This window comes from Linepithema humile, chromosome 7 (genome assembly GCF_040581485.1).
Source record: "Linepithema humile isolate Giens D197 chromosome 7, Lhum_UNIL_v1.0, whole genome shotgun sequence".
Classification (NCBI taxonomy): domain Eukaryota; kingdom Metazoa; phylum Arthropoda; class Insecta; order Hymenoptera; family Formicidae; genus Linepithema; species Linepithema humile.
This window is the reverse complement of record NC_090134.1, coordinates 17,708,254-17,728,823: the sequence shown is the minus strand read 5'-3', so window position 1 is coordinate 17,728,823 and position 20,570 is coordinate 17,708,254. Positions and strand designations below refer to the sequence as shown.

At 45.6% G+C, this 20,570-nt stretch overlaps 2 protein-coding genes across 20 annotated transcripts in view; one reads left to right on the top strand and one right to left on the bottom strand.

Moving 5' to 3' along the window:
* Positions 1-20,570, bottom strand: part of Sema2a (Semaphorin 2a) — a 314,626-nt gene that overhangs the window by 91,526 nt on the left and 202,530 nt on the right. The window lies entirely within an intron of this gene.
* Positions 1-20,570, top strand: part of LOC105670031 (uncharacterized) — a 210,128-nt gene that overhangs the window by 183,067 nt on the left and 6,491 nt on the right. For 4 of the 5 annotated variants that reach the window (XR_001100362.2, XM_067359191.1, XM_067359190.1 and 1 more), the window contains one exon: positions 13,126-13,722. The exons of the other annotated variant lie outside the window; for it this stretch is intronic. Coding sequence is in view for 3 of the 4 variants with exons in the window: in XM_067359191.1 (XP_067215292.1) it covers positions 13,126-13,236 (111 nt within the window). In the remaining variant the exon portion in view is untranslated. Of the gene's footprint in view, positions 1-13,125; positions 13,723-20,570 lie in introns of those variants that run through there. 5 annotated transcript variants of the gene reach the window in all.

Sequence of the window (20,570 nt, the reverse complement as noted above, 5' to 3'; positions counted from 1 at the left end):
GTGCACTCTGCGAAACGAAGCTCTTTCAAGTGACTGACCCGGTGAAAAAGGATCGACTATGCACTGTGTTGAGGGGGTAATACGGCCACGCCATTATTACGTGAATCGCAATTTTCACAGATCCGTGTAGAATCCGTTCCATTCAACGCCGGTCGTCGATACGATTCGCGTATCTCAAAGGTTTACGTATGTATACGATTTTTTTTTTCTTGCATTCAGCGCGGCAGCGAATACGGCGAATACGGCTAGATTGCCGCATGCGAACTACCGTCTTTCGCCGGTAGTTTGAATTTAGCGAGATTATTTCGCGAAGCGAATTCCCACCAACGCCGCATTCTTACTGACCCCGAATAGCGCGAGTTTTTCCTGGGAAATGCCTTATATGGAACGCCGTGGAATTGACGTTACTTGAACGAGGACTATGCCAATCGATATTTTAAATGCGGCACTCGTCTATGGCAGCTGAATATGCACAACCTGCTTTATATTTAAATACCACGGAAGTAGGCCATTCGTCTCACTGTTTCAGCGCAGCAATAATCTGCTCGTCATTATTCGGTCGATCTACTCTTCATCTAATTATGAATAATCTAGTTCGAGTTTTCATCTATTTACGATCATTAATAATAATCACGGTAATTCACGGTAAACAGGTATAGAAATTTAATTTGTCGGCGTAATCTGAGATTATGCGCGTTTCATTAATTAATCTAATACCACTAGATGTTGATATGTACGAAAGTAATTACTATATTTTTAATCGACATGCGTACGAGGTTTTATGGTATCTTCGTTTAATTCATCAACCAGTTGCTTTATACGTATACGTATATTGTGTTTTATTACATTAGCTAAACAAATTAAGTAAATTGAGTTCAAGTTAGTCCAAAATACAATTTGCATTCAGAATAATCTATAGTTACTCTTTGAGTAAATTAAATTTGTTATTAAGTCATTTTTTTTTTAATGTTGTGTATAAAAGAAAAAAAACCCGATATGCTTGAGCTTGATTACTGTATCCTGCAATAAGCTACTCAGAGTGTAATTGTATGGACTAATTTCTGTGATCAGTAGATTACGGCTTAACGCTGTCGATATTGATGTGAGCGGATAAAGACATCAAAAGGTAGACTGGTCGGTCCGGTCGAAGCCCACGCGTTTGTAATGGCGCGGCGCTTGACTGGCGGCGGCAGCATATATCGGCTGAGGAAAGTGACAAAACTGGTTATCCCACTTACTCGCGGAGGGTTTCGCACGTTTCATAAATGGACGGCAATTGGCGACCGACTTTAAATTAATAACTCAATCCTGCTTAAATCCATTTTTGGAATGGACAGCGATTTGTACGGCGGGTGCAATCGCGCGAAATGGGCGCGATATGAAGTGTACGGGTACCGAAGAGCAGCGAGCGCGAGTGAAAAAGTAATGCCTCTTTCATGGTCATACCTCGTAAAATCGCGATTTCAGATCGTAATACGTGAGGCATTACGGCGGCAATAATTTATCCTTCGCGTTCCGCACGCCACCGCGCCACAGACGCATGATGCATCATAAATGAAAAGGATTTACTGAAACAAAATAACATTTCGCAATTTTATATCGGCGCGCGAGCCGCGCTTTGTATGGACCGTAAATTAAATCGAAAACTGCATGATAACCAATCTATAAAATAAATTTAGTGTAAAGTTATAAAATAAAGTAACATGAAAATATTGGATATATCAACACAAGTATAAAATAATAATTTGGCAGTTTATGATGATGAAACATTTACGATAAAACATTCGTATTGCTTTTCATTTCAAAAATATAAAATTATCATTCACGTGTACAAAGGTGTTAATTGCACGCTTTCAACAGACCGCAAGTCAAATTGTTTTAATTTTATTCGAATTTTGAACGAGAAGACTATATTCAAAAAATACTTTCGACACGTCACGTTCAAAGAAAGTTGTGTCGAGAACAAACCAACGAATGAGTCGGCGCGGAGAATGCGTGAGCGAACGATCGCCCGCAGGTACATCAGGCAACGGTCGTCGAGTACCGGTCTGACCGGCTTGGAATACCGCTTACGGGAGGTCTCGAGAGGTACGAGAACAGACTTTCCTTCTCCTTCTCTCACACTTTCTTTCTCTCTTTGCCTCTTCCTTTTCTTTCTCTTAAGCGCTCGCTCGCTATGGCTGACAAAGAAATTGATGTTCCGTCTTTCTTCTTGATGAATGCTCTTAACTTCACGCCTCGAGCGCTGTCGAGGAGTCAACAAACCGGCGTGTCTATGTTAGATCCGTAAAGATTATCTAACCGTACAGGACAATCAGCCGATTTTTCTCTGCGCTCGGTGAATTTTTACGGACTTCCCTCGAGAGACATTATGAAGAGAGGTCGACCGCGAGCAAGTATCTATGGCGAATCGAAGATCTCTCGACGGTCTCTAATCGCGAAATTTCTCCGACGAGCGGAGTCTCGATGCGCGCCCCCTCTCTCTCTGTCTCTCTCTCTCTCTCTCTCTCTCTCTCTCTCTCTCTCTCTAAGAGTGCCTTTCATCAGAAAGTGGGACAATGCTCCACTTCCGCGATAGAAACTGTCGTAGGAGGGACTAGAAGAACGACGCCGAAATTACCGAGATGAACATTCCCCGGAGTGCCAGCCGTTCCGAAGCGTCGTGGATGGCTCGACAAAGAGTTCGCGGAGTATGAAATTGCCGCAATAGTTTCCGCCGCGATAACTCGCGCGTTCGCGCGCCATTCTATCCATTTCAGATCCTTTCACGATCTCGGCTCTACGTTCGACCGAAAGTCCCCGGAGAAGCGCGGCGTCGCGCGTGTTAGCTTGCGCGACGCAAACTTCGCCGTATCGCACGAATGTGCAAACGTCGTCCTTTTTCGCGAGAATCCGGCAATAAATACAAACAAACTCCGGTGCGATGTTTCCGGGTCATCCGTCTCCCGGTTACGGTCGCATCTCTGGAGAAGCGGGCGCGCGGCGGCATTAGAAATGCGCCAACGTACCGCGATATTTGTCACACCGCGCCATTCGCCGCGCGAGTATTTGCGCGGGCGTGCCGTGAAGAGCGAGCCGAGGGTAAAAAAGACGTAAGCGAGTGAGAGATTGTCCGATCATTCGTTGAAGCTCGAGCTTAATCCAGCCGTGCTCGCTTCGAGCACCGTGCGCGCCAAGGGAGATTCGCCACGCCGCGCAACCGATGACTTTCCGGAGAGAAAAGAGGGATTAGCCGTAGATGGGTGGCGAGACTTTCCATCTCGAGCCACGCTCGTTTCTCTCCATTCTTTTTCTCGTGTACACGTCGGCGAGCGGCGGATAGGCGGAAGGGTGGGATAACCGTCGAGGGTGGATGGATGCGGGGAGGGGAGAAAAGGCCGCGACACACACAACGAGGACGGATGGGGGACGCCGCCGCGTCCCGGAGATGTGACGGAGCGATAGAGTGGAAAACAGAGATGCTGATGCGATGGAGTGGCGGTACGAGCGACCGGGCAAGTGATCTCCCCGAGGAAGCCAGAGGGAAGAAATGCAACGAAAAGAGGACAGAAGGCATGGCATAAGTTGCTCGCCCAATGGAGACAAGCTGAGGATAACGACGAAGCTGCGAGAGAAAAGAACGAAAGATAAAGCGAGTGAGAGAAAGATACGACGCTCGCGAGATAAAGCCAGAAATGCCGTGAATACAGATGGACCGGGCGATAAGGCCATGGCTCGTTTGCTTTACAGACCCTATGAACGTATCCTTCGTATCGTCCTGTCGCGCCACTGACTCCGGATAGTCGGCTTTTGCCCGCCGGATCCGCGATATTCGTTTCTTTCACAGTCGACACAGGTTTTCACAATTGATAAAGGAGCAGAATGCAGTTTTTTCCGACGCGGGTCACAGCCGACGATTTTCCAGGCGCATCCTGCTATATTGTAACGCGTCGAAATCATGATCGCGATCGGTAAAATATGTTAAATTCCGAGTGTGACGCGTATCAAGAATCCGTTCCCCGACGTAAATCTAGCTAATGCGGTGCTAGATGCGGCTGGATAACCCTTCAGGCGAATCAAGCGACGGCGAAAAGACTCACAGAATTCCATCTCCGAAGACAATATCTTCGTGCCGCCGTTGGCGTTTACTGCGGCGAATAGTTGGAGTGATTCGTGGTACGATGGTTTCAGTGGGAATGCACGGGTCAGTCACGGTAACGGTTAAGACGCCGAAAGAGCGTTGAACTGTCGTTGAATCTAATGAAACTTTGCAGAGACAGATTCGGCTTCTCTCCTCCATATTCCACATATATAATATCGATATCGAAGCTATTTCTGAAAATTCTGCCCTAAAAACGCGAATGCTTTATTCTAATCTAATCTTTCTTACCCAGAAGATTCAATGGTCGTTTAACAAACTTTTAAGTAGTTTAATATGGATTTTACTTTAAAACAGAAATTAGCAACGCTCTAAAAAATCTCGTTAAAATACCGAAGTGTTTACTTTCTCCAAACGTCATTAAATCAACATTCAGAATCTCCGTCTTCGAAAACTTCCTCAACTGCATCTTCAGTTTTCCCACCGTGGTTGCAACCGAGAGCTCTTTTGGTTGATGCGAACCTTAATTTCGGTGAGATTAATCCCCGCGTCTCGCCGCCGAGATCCACAGAAATCACCGCTACGAGGGCGGCATAGCAGTGGCGACTGAGATCCCGTGAGAAAAAAAAGGACAGCGGAATAAGGAGAAAAGGAATGCCGGAAAGAAGGATCGCCTCTTATTAATAATCATTCACAGTCCATTAGGACGAGTGACTCATTCGTCGGAAGATGAAACGGCGGATGCCGGTACGCGCGCGTCACGCGACAGAAGAGCCGATAAATCATCGACGCTCGTTTCCTCCTCCTGCGGGCGACGTGTCGAGGCGCTCGGCGCGGAGTTAAGGCACGAGGTTGTTGTGCGGAGCCCGGCGTCGATTCGAGTCGTCTGGCACGCATCAAACAATGCGCGCAATTACGATGCGTTCCAGCCGTCCATCCGCACCCGGTCACCCCGGACGCCTCTCGACAATGCCCGCCAAATGTACCGTCTCATTTGCCAATATTGTCCCACTTTTGTGTCCCCGCTGTCCGCCTGTCCGGTCGACGCGTATGCACCGATGATGACTTTTGTACCGTGACTGTGGGGGCATTACAATAGTTTCAGTTGAAGCGAGTCGAGTGGGAGATGAATACCGATTTCGATAGACAATTTTGCTCATTCGGCTACAGTTGCGAAGAAAAAGACTCAACTATTCGATTAAATTGATAACGATATTGTGAAATAATGTCTTTAGTTTAGTACAAAGGAAGAATGTTGCCTATTATAATCGCGTGTATTCTTTTTCCTTCGAGCTGACGACGTAAAAAGATAAAAAGATCGAGCAATCTAGCGTTAATTCTTGCATACGGTGTATATTTATAGCTCACACTCGCCTTCTCTCTCTCTCTCTCTTCCGTAGTATGATATTGTTATATTTAAAAATAATGATTATAAAAATAATGCAACGCGTAACACGCATGTCGTGGCGTAAACACAGTCGATCAGTCGATTAGCTACCGCTTGAACGGATGCGCTGTATTTTGCGCCGCGCGGAAGCAAGTCGGGGTTTATCGAACGTAATAACAACGCCGAGGAGGAAGTCTTGCGTTACTTCGCGAAATACGCCCTCCGAGAGTTTGCCCCACATAGCGGCGCTCGCTTACTTAACACGCTCAAGACATCGCGCGGCGGAGGCACTGGCGCATGCTAATTTGGATCGCAGCTACGGCGTTAAGCTACTTAGCCGCGAGCGTACGTTTTCGTCGTTTCGGTGGAGCGAGATTGCCGAGAGATAGATAGAAAACTTCATTATGCTCCGGCAAAACACATTAGAAAGCGAAAGATTACGTTTCTCGCGAACATATTATACTATCCGCGCGTACATTCACATTCGCTTGAAATGTGAACGATGTAACGCTGTCCGCTTTCGGTTAGTTATGCGATCACTTTTGTTCCGCGTTCGTAGCGCGATAGAGACGACCGATCGGAGAAGGCGTGCAGACGCTCGTCGTTTGCGGCCCATTAATATCACTTTGGTAAGTGGAAATACAGTCAGACGAAAGGCAATCCGTTTTCATCTACTCGTCTCAGCGCGCCAAGTTGGGAGATGGCTCAGAGAGCGAGATGAACGAGCTCTGCTGCGGGTGTATATAGGGGCGGTGGCAACCGACGCGATAATTAAGGTGGACACTCGGTCGAAGCGGAAGTAAAAATACACGAAGATGGATTAATATCGAGATGCAGGAAGAGTTAACTCGTTCGCAGGATTGGCCACTCGACGAATTTATATTACAAAGTTGCTTTTGAAATTATCGCCTCTGAAGCGACGTAAAATTCGAGGGAATGAGGAGTGTGATTGCAATACGCGCCGCGTGAGTGACTACAGTTGTTTTCCGTCCTCGGGGTTAATTTATGTCGCGTTATTCGCGCACTACCAGATACGCGCGCTTTAATTCGTACGCCGCATTGTTTCCCGGCAGCGCGCTGGATTCCGAATATATCGCATTTCGGTCGCGCGCCAGTAATGGTGCACGAAATGTTAATGCCCGCGCCATTATCGTGATCCAATAATCTAATTAACCTTTAAAGGTCGCGCCGGACAATTCTGTGCAGTCCGGACGTACGACCGCGAGGTTCGTCGACCGCGAACTTTTCCGGCCCTCCGCGCCTGTTTTGTATCTCGATTTATGGTCACGGCGATTTATAGTTCAAAGTTTTGCGCGTGTGCGAAGCGCCTCCGCGATTGTCGCGATTAATCGTATTTTTAATGACATTGCGCCTCATCGATTACTCAACCGTCGTCGGTGATCATCGCGTAATTCCGGTTTCGTTATGAAAATGCCGTAATTGCTGTCTGCCGGATCGAACGTTACATCTCGGAGTTAAGGTAAAGTGGAATTAATGGGTTCGAGTGCTGTCACGGCGACGTACCAACCAAGGCTCGTCCTAATCCATCAGTTTATTACACTACCATGAGTACGCGAAGTCGCGTCATTCTGCGGCAGCTCGAAGAGCGGCGGGGAGCGCGGGCTTGTCGTGCATACTCCAGTTTTCCTCCGGAATTTCGGCTTTGATGCGTTGTTAATGCGCGAGCCATGCTGGGCGAAACCGAGGCATAATTTCTGTGACGGAGATCTATATCGGTCTATCGATCTTTGCCCAAAGTTGCAACGCTTTTTGCACGCCGCTGAGCTCGTACACGCAAACACGTAACAAACAATTCATTTAACGGTGCTCGTTTCGCAAAAAGCAACCTGCCCGCTTTCTCGTCGGATTCTGCAGGAATATATCATTTCTTTTTGTTGAACCAATCGATCGCAAAATCGTGAACGATGCGCCGATAATTGGGGCAAAAGGGGAGCGCTATTGGGACGAGAAGTTTTTAATCACGTCGTAAAGCATTGAAGACGAACAGCGTCGTCGTCCGGATGCTGGAAAAGTCGTTAACACAAATTCCCGTAATTACTCTTTTAATTATAACGTTTAGCTCGGGACACTCGAGGCGTTTTTTCTCGACGTGGCGCGACTCTAAGGTAGCCAGGGATAAATGTAACTCGCCGATTGCTTTGAATCGCGAGAAAAATTTTATAATGGACGTTTTCAGCAAATATAGGAAGCGCTTTGGAGGGCGGCTTTTGTCTCGAGAAAAATAAGCAATTTATGTTAAAAGAGCGCGGGATATAGGTCATCGTAAAACGCGCTCCGCTATTTCTGCTGTTCGCTGTGTATATAAAAAGGACTCGCGTGTACTGATAAAGCTAATTCTCCCGTTACGGACGCATTAATTTCCATTAGTCAGCCACTCGACAAATACAAACTTCGTGCTTAGATCCATCCGACGTATTTACAAGAGCCCCACGCTGGCTCGGGCATTTATAAAAACAAACTTCTCGACAATATTACTACCGGGACGCGTAAACGTCGCGGCCGATGGCAATGTAGTCATACATATTTACCGCGGGGCGCCGGTTGCGAGCGGAAAAATCGCTCCCCGGTGGCCGATGCGGCGTTTCTTCCCCGGCTCGGCGGCTCGGATGAGGCCGAAAACGTCACGGCGATGAACAAAGAAAAATACATCCTCCCAACCTTTTTCTTCTACCTCCCCGCCCGCCGCTGTCTAGTAACGATGTGCTAGTCGCGATCGTGTGCATGCGCAGTGTTATATGTATACGTAGTATCCAGTAAACGCCAGTCTATCCATAAAAGTCAACGGCGTTCTTCCCGCTCTCGCCGTTGTCCCTCGCAAATGTGAGATAAATGGTCCTCCGGGGTCCACGACGACACCGACTAATACTCGCTTCGTAAACCGGCCATCCACGCGGCCGTACAACGGCGGTCCGCATATGCGGACTCTATACGCGCGTCGTAAGGTCAGTCGATATCAATATGGGAAACTGGACTACGGGGACCGGAGGGCGCGGAAAGGATATACCGGCGACGAAGGGTCGGTCGTACGCGGGTGTGTCCGGTCGCTAATATCGAAGGCGGATGACTTATGGCGAGCTTCTCCGCTCCGCGGGACCTCTTGACCGCTCTCTCCTTCTCTCACGGGCCGGCCGACTGTACGACAAGGGGCGAGAGCGTCAGCGCACTCGCACACGAGAGTAGAAGGGTCCGGGATGTGTCTCGGACTTGTGCGGATTTAGGGTCGTGACACGGCGGAGCGGAATCGTCTGTGTGATTCGAATGCGAATGCCCGAAACACAATGGAAATGTAATTCCATTCTCCGCGAGGAGAGTTCGGACCGAGACCATATTGAATTCTTCCGTCGCAGGGCCCATCGCCTTGGAACGCCGGTGCGCCGTTGTAAATGTCAACCGAATCCGCACTAACAAAGACATCCCTTTCTTTTGAAATCTTTCCCTTTTTTCCCCCTTTCGACGGGGATCCATATCACGACTAGTAGAACTCCGAATTTCTTTTCGCCCACGCTAATTGTTTGAGACTTCATCCCTCACGAATCGACGAAATATTAATAACCGCAAATTTAATCAAGAATATGATTGATAAAAAGAAATTTGTTTTCTGCATATATCGCTTCGATATAAAATCTGATAAATTTTTGATAGCTTACTTTATAATACGAGATCAGAAGTTTTAGTAGACTGTCTTCGGACACTTCAAGAATACCTGCGTTTCTCGCGTGTTTCTCAGGTAATTTGCGCTTCGCAAAGTACACCCTTCAAAGCCGCCGTCTACTACGGGTCTCGAAACGCTTCTATTGGGAAGTTCCTAGAACCACTTGAGAGGTCGCCGCAGATCGTCTGGCATTCAAGGACTACTATCGTTGACTACTCTGCCATTGTTGTGAATCGACTGGATGTGTAACGAGTCTCGTGGCACCTAAATTACTCAGATTCCGTGTAATTGTAAGCTCCTTTTCAACCGGCAAATTCGTAAAGTCATATCATCGTTTTTCGGCTGACAATTTCGTCGGACAAAATTTGAAATTGTCATTTTCGTAAATTACGTTTCACAAACATATATTTATGTTAGAGATTTTCGAGGTCTTTTTCTCGCGGCGATATAACGCGTGAGCCTTTGCTGCCGACACTACGAGCCATACTTCACGTATACTAGCCGAGGGAAGCTAAAACTCTCGGCTGCGGCGGCATAACCGGCCGCCGTAATGGCTTCTGATTGAAATCTCGGTGATTTCTGAGCTTCCTGCCTAGATGATCGCAGAACCGGCCAACACACATTAGTATTTTCCCGAAAGTCATCAACCACTTCGCTTTCCTCGAATACGTAAAAAGCGCACACACAGATAGCAAAAGCAGTTTGCTTTTAACTGTACCGTGAACAATAAAGTTCGCAAGTTTACGAGAGTTTCGAACTATTTTCGGATTTCGCGGAAACGCCGATGCGATAACGCGAAACGTTGCTTTCCGCGTATTCTCGAATCGTATCAGTCCTCGTTGTCGAAGATTCGGGGGGTTGATACGTGTTCTTCGTCAATGTCGAGACGCGCGATTGCGATCGCGCGCGCCGCATTGCTGGAAGATTTCGCGGCTGAAACAAAGTCAGTCTACGAGACTGGCAACGTTCGTTCGTTCGTTCGTTCGTTCGTTCGCCGCCAGTTCGGAATTGGAAAATGGGATTTTCCCTGCGTCCGTCGTACGAGCTGTCACGCAACGCGGCGACAGGATTTTTCAGCGACGTTTCATTCGTTTCCTCCGCTCGAACGCGTATCGCGCGCACGCCATCGCGCCGAGAAAACTTGGAAAATTCGCCACAACGCCACACAAAGAGACGACTCCGAGGTGCCGGTCTAAAGTTACGCCGTTGAAATTGAACTTTACCGACCCCTTTGGCACTACCGTCGTAACTATCGGAAATTGAACACGCATACCGGTAGTCACGCGCGTACACATACGCCCACGCACACGTAGGAAATCGCCGGAGGGGCGCGATGTTCGCCGCCGTTAACTTTTGGATCGTTCGGCCACCTCGGTGCGCGGAAACCCAATTCTAGAGACCGTCCGTCCAGGTTGGAGACCCGATTAATCAAAATCCCTCGATAAATCAATCGTGAGGTAAATGAAGTTTTTTCGCCGTCGTAAGCTGCATTCGAGGGCCATCGAGTCCGTCCAAGGGTGATGTAGCGGCAATAAATGTAGCGACAATTGACGTCGCTCTCGCGCGTATCGATGGTTATGAAATTGGACATCGGCTACGCGATTATTGCTTTTATCGAAATAATTAACAATAGTCGGAAGCAAAGGTTCGCAGGAGAAATGGCAATTACTCGTCCTAACGCCGCCGCTAGTCATGTTTATCTCCGTCGGCCGACGCTGCTCGTATTCAACGGTGTTTCCGCTACGCGCTACCGCAACGATGCAATTTCCTGCATTCGCTTTTTTCCGTGCGCGTCCGGGCTAGCCTGCTAATTTCGCGAAAGTTAAAACTGCATTTCTCTCTCTCTCTCTCTCTCTCTCTCTCTCTCTTTTTCTCTCCCTTTCTCTCTCTGTGTTTTTTATACACGCGCTTTAATTTTTTCTACGTTAAGTACCGCGCGTCCACAACTCGTCACGGTGAGATAAATTTTTCAGAACTTCTCTCAATGTGATTTGCGCGAAAAACCGTCGCGATTGAAACACACTACAGTTCCGTCGAAGAGACAAATGGAGGACTGAGAAAGAGATTGTTTTCATCATGTAGAATCGCGTCTTTATCGTTCGCATGTGGAACTCACTCCGGAAACTTGACAGGAAACTTGTCATATGATATATTAATAAATTAATGCGATTCATTTTAACGTTGTGTACCTAAATAAATGCATCGGCTCGTTGGCGGTGTCTTATTATTACGCTTCGCTACTTGACACATTGAGTAAATATTCGATGGCATACATGATTATATTACCCAAGTCATGTTCCGAGACATGTTTGCAACGTCATTTACATATATCGATCATGCAAAACTGCAAATTCTATAGTAAGCGCGCCGTAACTAGATTCATTACTTTTATATAAAATCCGGTTCCTCTTTTATAATGTATGTAGGATCACATTTCGCGATCCGGAAAAAGTTTAAAAAAATTGAATACCATTCACAATATCATGAATAAACCAGAAATAACATTTATAACAAAACCGCTATAAAACAAAGCTGATATCGCAGCCCGATTAATTTTAATTTAAACTGGGATGTGGCCCAGTTTAATATCCGAGTTTTGCATCTCTGTTCTACATCAATTTCCAACGACATTGATAAATAGTGTAAGAATTTATGAAAGGTTTTTTTCACCATATGTAGGATATAAAATATATACGCATTACACACGCGCTATAAATATTTGTTGGTTACAATTGAATCAATCATTTGAATGGTTGTATTTTCCGCGGATACGGCCTGAAAGCCCTCATCGGAAAGAAATTAACCCTCATTTGTCTTTATATATTTTTATAAGTTATAAACAGAAGCGGCAGCACGCAAAGTATGTCTTTCTCTCGGTTGATCTTATCGGGAATAATATTATAACGTGCCAGGTCACGAGCCATTTCCTCGCGTAATTCGTGTAATTCCTAAAGAACCAGACTGAAGGAAAAACGGATAAAAATATCCGAGCGTCTAAAAATATAATTTCGACAACTGTTGTACAAAAATCTGTATGTGTTTTTACTACCCCATTTAGCGCTGTGGTATTCCCTCCGCCTGAAGCTGCGCATACAATGAATATTAATTCGCGACGACATCGGTAACTGATTCTGCATGTAATATTTTAAATCTGCGTATCTTCCGTCCCGGAAACGCAAAACGCAGCGGCACGAAAAAGTTTATTCAAATCGAATGTATTCAAAATCGGCGCGCGGCGGCAGATCTGATCAGAGATCGGTATACACGCTCGTCACTCGGAATATGAAATCGTTTTTATACGCACGTTATACGCACGACTGCGTATATATTTATCGAGCTACAGATCGTGCGTGCAGCACCCGGCTTTCCGGGATTTTTTGGAAAATCCAGTAAAAACTATCGCTTGCGGACGGCACGAAGAATTGTTCAAACGCGCGCTGGCAATCTCGATAAATGGCGCTTGAACGATTCTCGACCTACCGACTTGCTGCAGAATCGCGCCCTTCTATTCGCCGTGATAAAAAAAAAGTTCCGCGATCAAACAGCCAAACGTGGCGCGATTGACAAGCACCAACATTTCACTGTAAACTGATTTTTTTTTCATTCTAAGCGATAGTTCGCTTCGCTGAATGTGAATGCAATAAGCGACGCGTAATATGCAGACCACAAACGGCGATCCCATGCTAATGTTTTCGACATTTATGCACAACTTTTGCACAAGAGCGCCAATGACAGAGTAATATAATTTATTAATTGCATGTTCTTCAATACAGCATCGACACTTTGATTTAAAAAACTAAAATTTAATTGTTTTAAATATTAAAATAGAAAAATGTTATTTAAGGCAATGAAGCAACAATATCATAAAAGTTTAAATTAAACAGCAATTTTATGCAATAACGCACTAAATAGAATAAATGGCAAAGCGAAAACTATTTTTGGATCGGCTAAAACTCTTCGATTAACTTTCTCGCTATCTGTTTTCAGAACAAGCGTCATCTGGCAACGCACCAAAAATGTGCAGCATGCTCTGAGATCCGTAACTCGGCTAGTACCTTTGATGCTCCGGACCGGTCAGGCGCCGCATCCTTCCTTTGAGAAGCAAAGGAAGGAAAAGAAAATCGAATCGGAGATGCATTCGACCGCGTGAATTCATCTTGCTAGTATAAAGAGAAATTCCCCGCGTCATCTGATTCAAAGCCGAAGCATTTCTAGCCAATACACGATATTCTACTCGATACGCGACTCGTTACCTTCTTTCTGAAATAGAATTTATCAATAGAAAAATGATACAGTTTGCAAAAATATATCCCGTTTCAACATTTATAATTTTTACGTTTCAACATTTTGAAAAGAATAAAACGTTACTTTTTTATACGGCAATGTTTTCGGTCTACTAATATAACGCATAGATATGTAATATATACGTGTTGCTTAATTCGTGCTATAACATCAAGAAAAAAACTTCTACTTTAAATTACTTGAAACCAAAATTCGTTGCGCTCTCACATTTATTTATGATTATTTTCAAAGGCGCGTAGATGTATACAGCACTTGTTCTAACTGATGCATAATTAAAACAAAACAGAGCATGCATGGAAATTAGCAAACATGGAATTGTGCTCGACATGTCCATTGTTTATAAAAGTAACATGCGCAACGTTTCATATGTTCAAATATCTATGTTTTTCGTGCGACAGTTTTCGCGTATATCTAACTTTGATTACGAATAAAACGTAAAACTCGTACCGGTTTCAGAAAAAAGTTGCTCCCGCGAATAAACTTATTCTACATATAATATCTACTATTTTTCTTCCTTTTTAAATTAACAATAAGTTAAAAACGGTACAAGTTACTTAAACTTTCAGTCGATATGAATAACACAGTTTTAAGACCGTGCGGGAAAACGTTCCCTCTCCGATACCGATAAAACCGTTTCACATTCGAAAGGAAGAAAAGAACTGGAAATTCTGTTATCGTACGAACCGTCGTTAGCCGGGTTCGTTAACGAGTTAAGGTAAACGTATTTGAAAGCGCACCGGAAACGGTACGGAAAGGACGAGGAAGATAGAAACAGCGTAGAGATGCGTTAAAAGAAGCGAAGACGAAGTGCACCGATCGCACCAGACAGGAATGCTCATTTCCACGGCAGGAGACCGCTGTAATCTATACCTATTATGACATCGAACACTCGCTGCGTGAGCAGCCAACAGTCGTCAATGATATCTCGTTTCCCTGTCGGAACGAGAATTACGAGAGCACCACTGTCGCGCGAGAGAATGACGATGCGTGACGTCGCTCAATCAAGCATTGGGCGGTGTTAATAACGCAAATAACTCGATGTACGAAAACTGCTCTTAGGGAAAAAGATAAAATCGTGAAAGTGGAGAAAAAAGCGCGTCGCAGTCTCCATAGCGCTCGCGAGAGAGACTTCTTTCGGGATAAACATTTATCAGCTAACGCGACGTCGATTCCGCGAGAGTAGCTCGTCCCGAGACGCTTCTCTTTCTCCGTTCTTCGGGACACGCTCCGCGCGCAGCCGGAAGAATGTAGGAGAATAGGCCAAAGCCATCGCAGTGACAGCGAATTCATAAATTTCCTTCCTCCTCCTCCTCCCATCCCTTGCCGTCCCTCTTACATACTCGAGATTCTCCGTCCTTCCTATTTACTCTTTCATCCGCCACTTCTGCTCACGGCAAAAACGAGTCTCTTTCGAGGAGCAGGGCGTTCGCGGGAGAACGAGCCGTGGGAGGGTTGAGGAGGGTGGAAGGACGGGTGGGGGAGCGAAAAGGAGAAAATGAGAAACTCGTAGGGACGCGAGGGGACGGAGGCGCAGGATAGGCAGCTTTTTATATAAACGCTCATCCGTTATTACGTCGCGGAGGTCTCCGTCCGACTTTGTTCCTCGCAATATACAATTATACAATAATTTAAAAGCAAAGGCCGGGGCCGGTCCCGACCGTATTTCATTCTTACTTCGCCCAGCCCGCCGCCGCTTCTTCCGCGCGCAGTTTCATCTCCTTTCTCGAGTATCGTCTCTTCTTCCTCCTCATCGACCGCGCCACGGCGCGCGTTCCTCGCCCGCCGCGTTGTGCAGAACGCTAACGTCGGTGTCGCAGGATGTGCGTCGGCAAATACTCATTTATTACACTCGCGGTGTTGAAATATCTCGCTCTTTGGACATCTATCTAATAAAGAGGACTATAATTTACTTTAATGGCTAATTACACATTCCTGTGCGTATTATTTCGCTTAACATTAAGCCCGAGACATCGTCGACGTCGATGTCTGGACCGCCGCTCTTTGAATCGACCCTTCTATATCGTTAATATCCGCGCTACAAGTGTTCAATGAGATCCCTTCGTTTTGGCGAGACCGTCTCTCCGCCATCCATCCCCATAGAAACGTGAATTAAGTATTTCCGATAAGACGACATCGATAAAACGTGAACGTGAACGTGAAAAATCTCGAGCGTTAAAAGATAATAATAACATTGAAAAATAATAATAATCAGTATCAAATTGCATTTCCTAACACAATATCCATTTCTTCAAAATCGTTGCAAGAGAGAAAAATTGATTGCGTAAAAGAAAACGATCGTTTTTCTCGCGGCGAGCGCTGACCATTAATTCGCACATTAGCGTTACCACCCGAGTCACTTGTACGCTTCCCTCCTCAAAGCTTTCACGGAAGGAGAAAGTGATATCACAGCTGGGGCTAACCTTAACGCGATACTCACACGCATTCATACGTACACGCACGATAATTGGTGGGTTCCCTTGATCAGAAAAACCAGGCGCGCTCCTTCTCGCCGGAATGTGCTCAGCTCGGGGCTGAGAAATGGCAGTAATCGGCAGACAATTAACGGCGCTGGCGATATCGTTCGGGCAAAATGCACGATTCGCTTGGCGTCGAGGAGGGTAGAATTGATTGAATCGAATAAAGCTCAGTCCTCCAACGGGTTTCCTTTGTATTCACGCGAAAGAAAAAAAAAAAAAAGAAATACATACGGTTCGTTTGAGACCTAATGAAATATATTTTATGATAATTCTCTTTTTTATTTATCCATCTCCAACAATCGTTGTTGGAGATATTTCCGCGATTTTTCAAGGGAAAACTGGCGAATCCATCGGTCGTGATTTCAGGCCATTAGGTCGCGCTCACGACGCGCTCGTCGGAGGATGGATGACTCTATCCGTCGCGCATTAATCTTCCCGACTGATCCACACCGTAGTCGAAGTCTCTCCTTGTAAACGTCGATTGAATAACGTGTCGTCCGGGATGACGGAGAGTTCGGATCGTGATTTCGACGAGTTTCGCGTCGTAACTAAACGTCGCTGTAATTGTCGCATTCATCCCGAGACCGAAAATATCCCGGATGCTGACTGTCAGTTAAAAAGACACTAGGTGGATTGAAACACGTGTTCGCGTGTCAGATGCGAAGACACTCTCGTGCGAAGCGTGCTGGAGCACATTTGAAGATTACTCGAGTCGAGAGCTAGCTAAATGGAATTAATGCGGGAAACGAACGGCGCGCGTACGATGCGCGCGCGAGAAGTCCTTCTCAATAATTTAGAGCCCGCAAAGTTTTGTCGGCGGTAAATTCTCATAAAAGACTGCATAACGACGAGTCGGTGCGGAGTATGTAATTAAGAATTAATTGGAGTTTTCCGACGTGCCGCTGCAGCTCGTACGATGATCGCCGTCATACACGGGGAACGGAGATATGCTGGTGCAGTAATTGCGATGCTGATTGGTCGAAAAACTTCTAGGAAGTTCGCAATTATTCAGCGGAATAATTCGCGAGTTGTCGTTTAAACGCCGGTGCGCAGTCCGCTAACGCGTTTAGCACGTAACACGAAAATCAATCCGAATTTTCCGCGTGCGTACAACCTCGTGTATATCTATTCTATTCAGAAACCAAGAAACGAGCATTATAATTAGTACAATTTCAAGATAACGAGTGTCACAGGTGAAATCGTTAGGAACAAAGTAATCAAGCGTGCAATCGAAGACCGCGCAAGGTCCATATTATCCACTTTCTTTATTGTAACAGACGCGAGAGCGTTCCAAGACAGCGTATCCGTCTCACCCGATCGCAATCAGCGTTTAATACATCCTACCGGCGCGGCGTCGGCCCGGTGGAACATTATCGTATTTTGTTCGCGCATCGAAAGGAACGGTTTTCTCCGTGCCGACCTTTAGTAGCCGGTCGCCGACGAGAAGGGGCGCCGATAAATAAGCGCCGCCTTCGATAAATTAACCACCGTCGGCGAATTGGCTCTACCACCGAGAGAGAGAGAGAGAGAGAGAGAGAGAGAGAGAGAGAGAGAGAGAGAGAGAGAAAGAAAGAGAGAGTTCCTAGGCTGGCGGAAACTCCGGGAACAGGACGAGAATTTCGCCGCCCGATCCACCCTTCTCACTTTCGCGCCCTCTTTCACGTCTCGATTGCACGCAATATTTATAGCACGCGCGTAATCGAGCGTTCTCGCACCGTACCATCGGCCTTCTCGCGCGGCATTATATTGCCGCCCGCTGATTTGTGACAGCCGCACGATTCTTTTCGGCCAATCCGAAGGGTACCGGCTATATTGCACCGGAACTCTTAAATCAGAGGAGCTTACGATATTTCAAGCACTCTTACTAATTATTTCGACTTCGTCGCGGCTGTTCTAAACGATGCCATTACCGTTCCAATATTAACGTTCCCGAGTGTCGCGCTCCACGAGTTTTCATCTACGCGACCGTAACGTAAGAACGTTGCCGTATATTTCGTCACCGTATTACATATTCAACGGCAATAAGCAAGCTCAATCGTAAATTAATTCCGCCGTATTTAAGTTAACCGTAGCACTTTAATTAATTATGATGATTAACCGTGTAATATTGTCTGTGATAAAATACAAGTTCAATTATTTGTGCGCAGGCTTTCCCGGTCGGGAGCAGAATATAATTAAATATTCTGGGGCTTGAATTAAAGCCCCTTCGCGAATATTCTTCTGGAAAATCTTCGAATATGCGGGACGCTATGCGATTAATTAAAAAGCATGTACATCTTAAAGCGCGGAGTCGGCCATCTTCCTGTTTATAGCGTGTTCAGTGGAAAGTCTTTCGCGAACTGCACCGGATGACCCGTCTTTCCCTCCAAGCCGATTCATTTGCAGGCCGATCTCGTCCTGCGCCCTCCGCCTCTGCGTTCATCCTACACTTTCTTATATACAGCAGTTATCGTCAAGAATACCAAGGCCCTCCTTAATACTCTTTTAAGAGACGGCGCCGTGAAAAATGGAAATTGCCCGTCCGTCGGACGACGTGCACATCCGTCTGCGCGCATCTATTTCACAAGCTTTCTAAAAGATTCGAATTACCTTCGCGGTAAATTGCGGTCTTTCGTTACTGAGTACCGACAGTTGTCACTTCTTCATTAAAATTGCGCGAAACTCGTCAAAAAAAAAAATCATCATCCACTATACGCGTCCTGTATTGCGATGCGATTTTTGTCGCGAAACCATTATTGTCAATCATTTCTAATTTTTCCATCGCATTTTGGCTTCGAAAAGGAATTTACATCGAATCGTGGCTCTAGAGGAAGCAATCCTTTATTTCTATCAATTCGCATGTCAAGTGACTCGCCTGACATTGGCAGTTCATTGATTTTTATAGAATCGCGGAGAGATTGCAAATCTACTTCGTCACCAGACTCTTTGAATGACATTCCGCGCCTCATTGGAATCCGAGATTTAAATTTAACGAGTTTTTAAAAATTCCCTTTTTACAACCAGTCTAAGGACCTTTTCATATTTTATCGCTTTTATGATATGATATCTCATTGATTATTCAAGCAAAATTAATATTTACGCGCGATTCATGTAACGCGGCGCATAAATATGTGCAGGCTGGCGGTTGGCGGGAAAAATTTGCAAGTGTTGATTATTAAAAAAGAGAAGAGGACTACGGAACGCGATAGACACGGGATGCGCACGTTGGGCCGTAATCGCTCTTTCTTTTTTGCTCGTCACGGAAATGCGAGAGAGCAACCGCGCGGGAACTAAAGGAACCGGCTCTATACCGGTGTATAAGCTATGTACACAAGCCACGTAGATGTACATATGTACGTCGTTGTCTACGTGAGATCGATGGGGCGTGGGATGAAAGGGTATTCTCGTTACAGAAAAACCCTCGCGCGCACCCTTCACCAAAAATTCGGCCCCTGCAAGGGTGTGTTGGCTACTAATTATGCATGCGTCGGATACGCACTGTTTACTCACCGTGAATGCGAGAGTGCACAGCGCAGCATGTGTATGATTCACTTTGTAAAGTATGAGCTTACCTGCAACAAAAGAAACACTCTATTATCAAACTGCCCAATTAGTAGCGTTTACTACACGCTAGACCATGCCGTGACATGTTTTTTCAACGGACGGCACTCTTTAATTTAAAATTTTCGACGCGTTGTTTAAATTCATAGCCTTTATAGCAATGAATACATAACAGTGAAAAATAGATCGATAATCGTCAACGCGATATCGTCGATCCGCCGGCTATGCATGTACAATTTTTATCGCGAGATAAATATATAAAGTCTGTAATATGACGAAGAGGCATCGGATCAATGTCGATTATTGCAAATAAATTTTCATGGGCCCGCGTAAATAATCGCGCAACAGAATATTCGGGACTAATAAAAGCAGATGGAATGCCATATCGATTTCCGCTTTCCCAGCCGCTGATGGAGCAGCTTTCGCGTCTTTCCTGCATTCGTTCGTTTCCTCTCCCTTTCCTACCCTTTTACCTTTCCAGGATAATTGCGATCCTACCGGGTACAACGTTCAATCCCGTCCCATTGAATACAAGCGACATTAAATCATATTCCATTGTGGGAGGAGCGGGAGATGGTTAATAATCTCTTACGGTTCTTCTAGGACAAAAAGGAAATCGGAGCTGAAAGTGGAGCAAATGAGATCAGGAGAGAGATGTATTAGGTCGAACGATCGCAGTCGGATCGGGAGATTTTTTTCCGTTCACCTACTTGTCGGCAGGAATTAGTTGGTTCCGTAAAAAGAGACAGGCCTGCATCTGCCTTCGACAGCGTGCATTCACTTTAATTTCTTTTTCTCGGGCGACCGAACGCTGCAGCCTGACATAAGTTTAATTACGATGCCATCAGATATGTCTTGCACACACGTTTAATACGTTGGAACATTTTTTAAGTTATAACTGACGTCATCGGATTATAATTCATCGCTTAGTTTTGCTAGTTCGCTTATTATAATCACGAAACTTTCATCTCATTTGGACGGCTTGGATGATTTCTATACATCCTACGTGAGTACAACGAAGGAATATCATTATTATTTTGCTCGCTGGCTTGGATTTCCAAGCAAAAGCAACTAACGATGTTATAATACACCTAATTAGATCGATGTATAAAT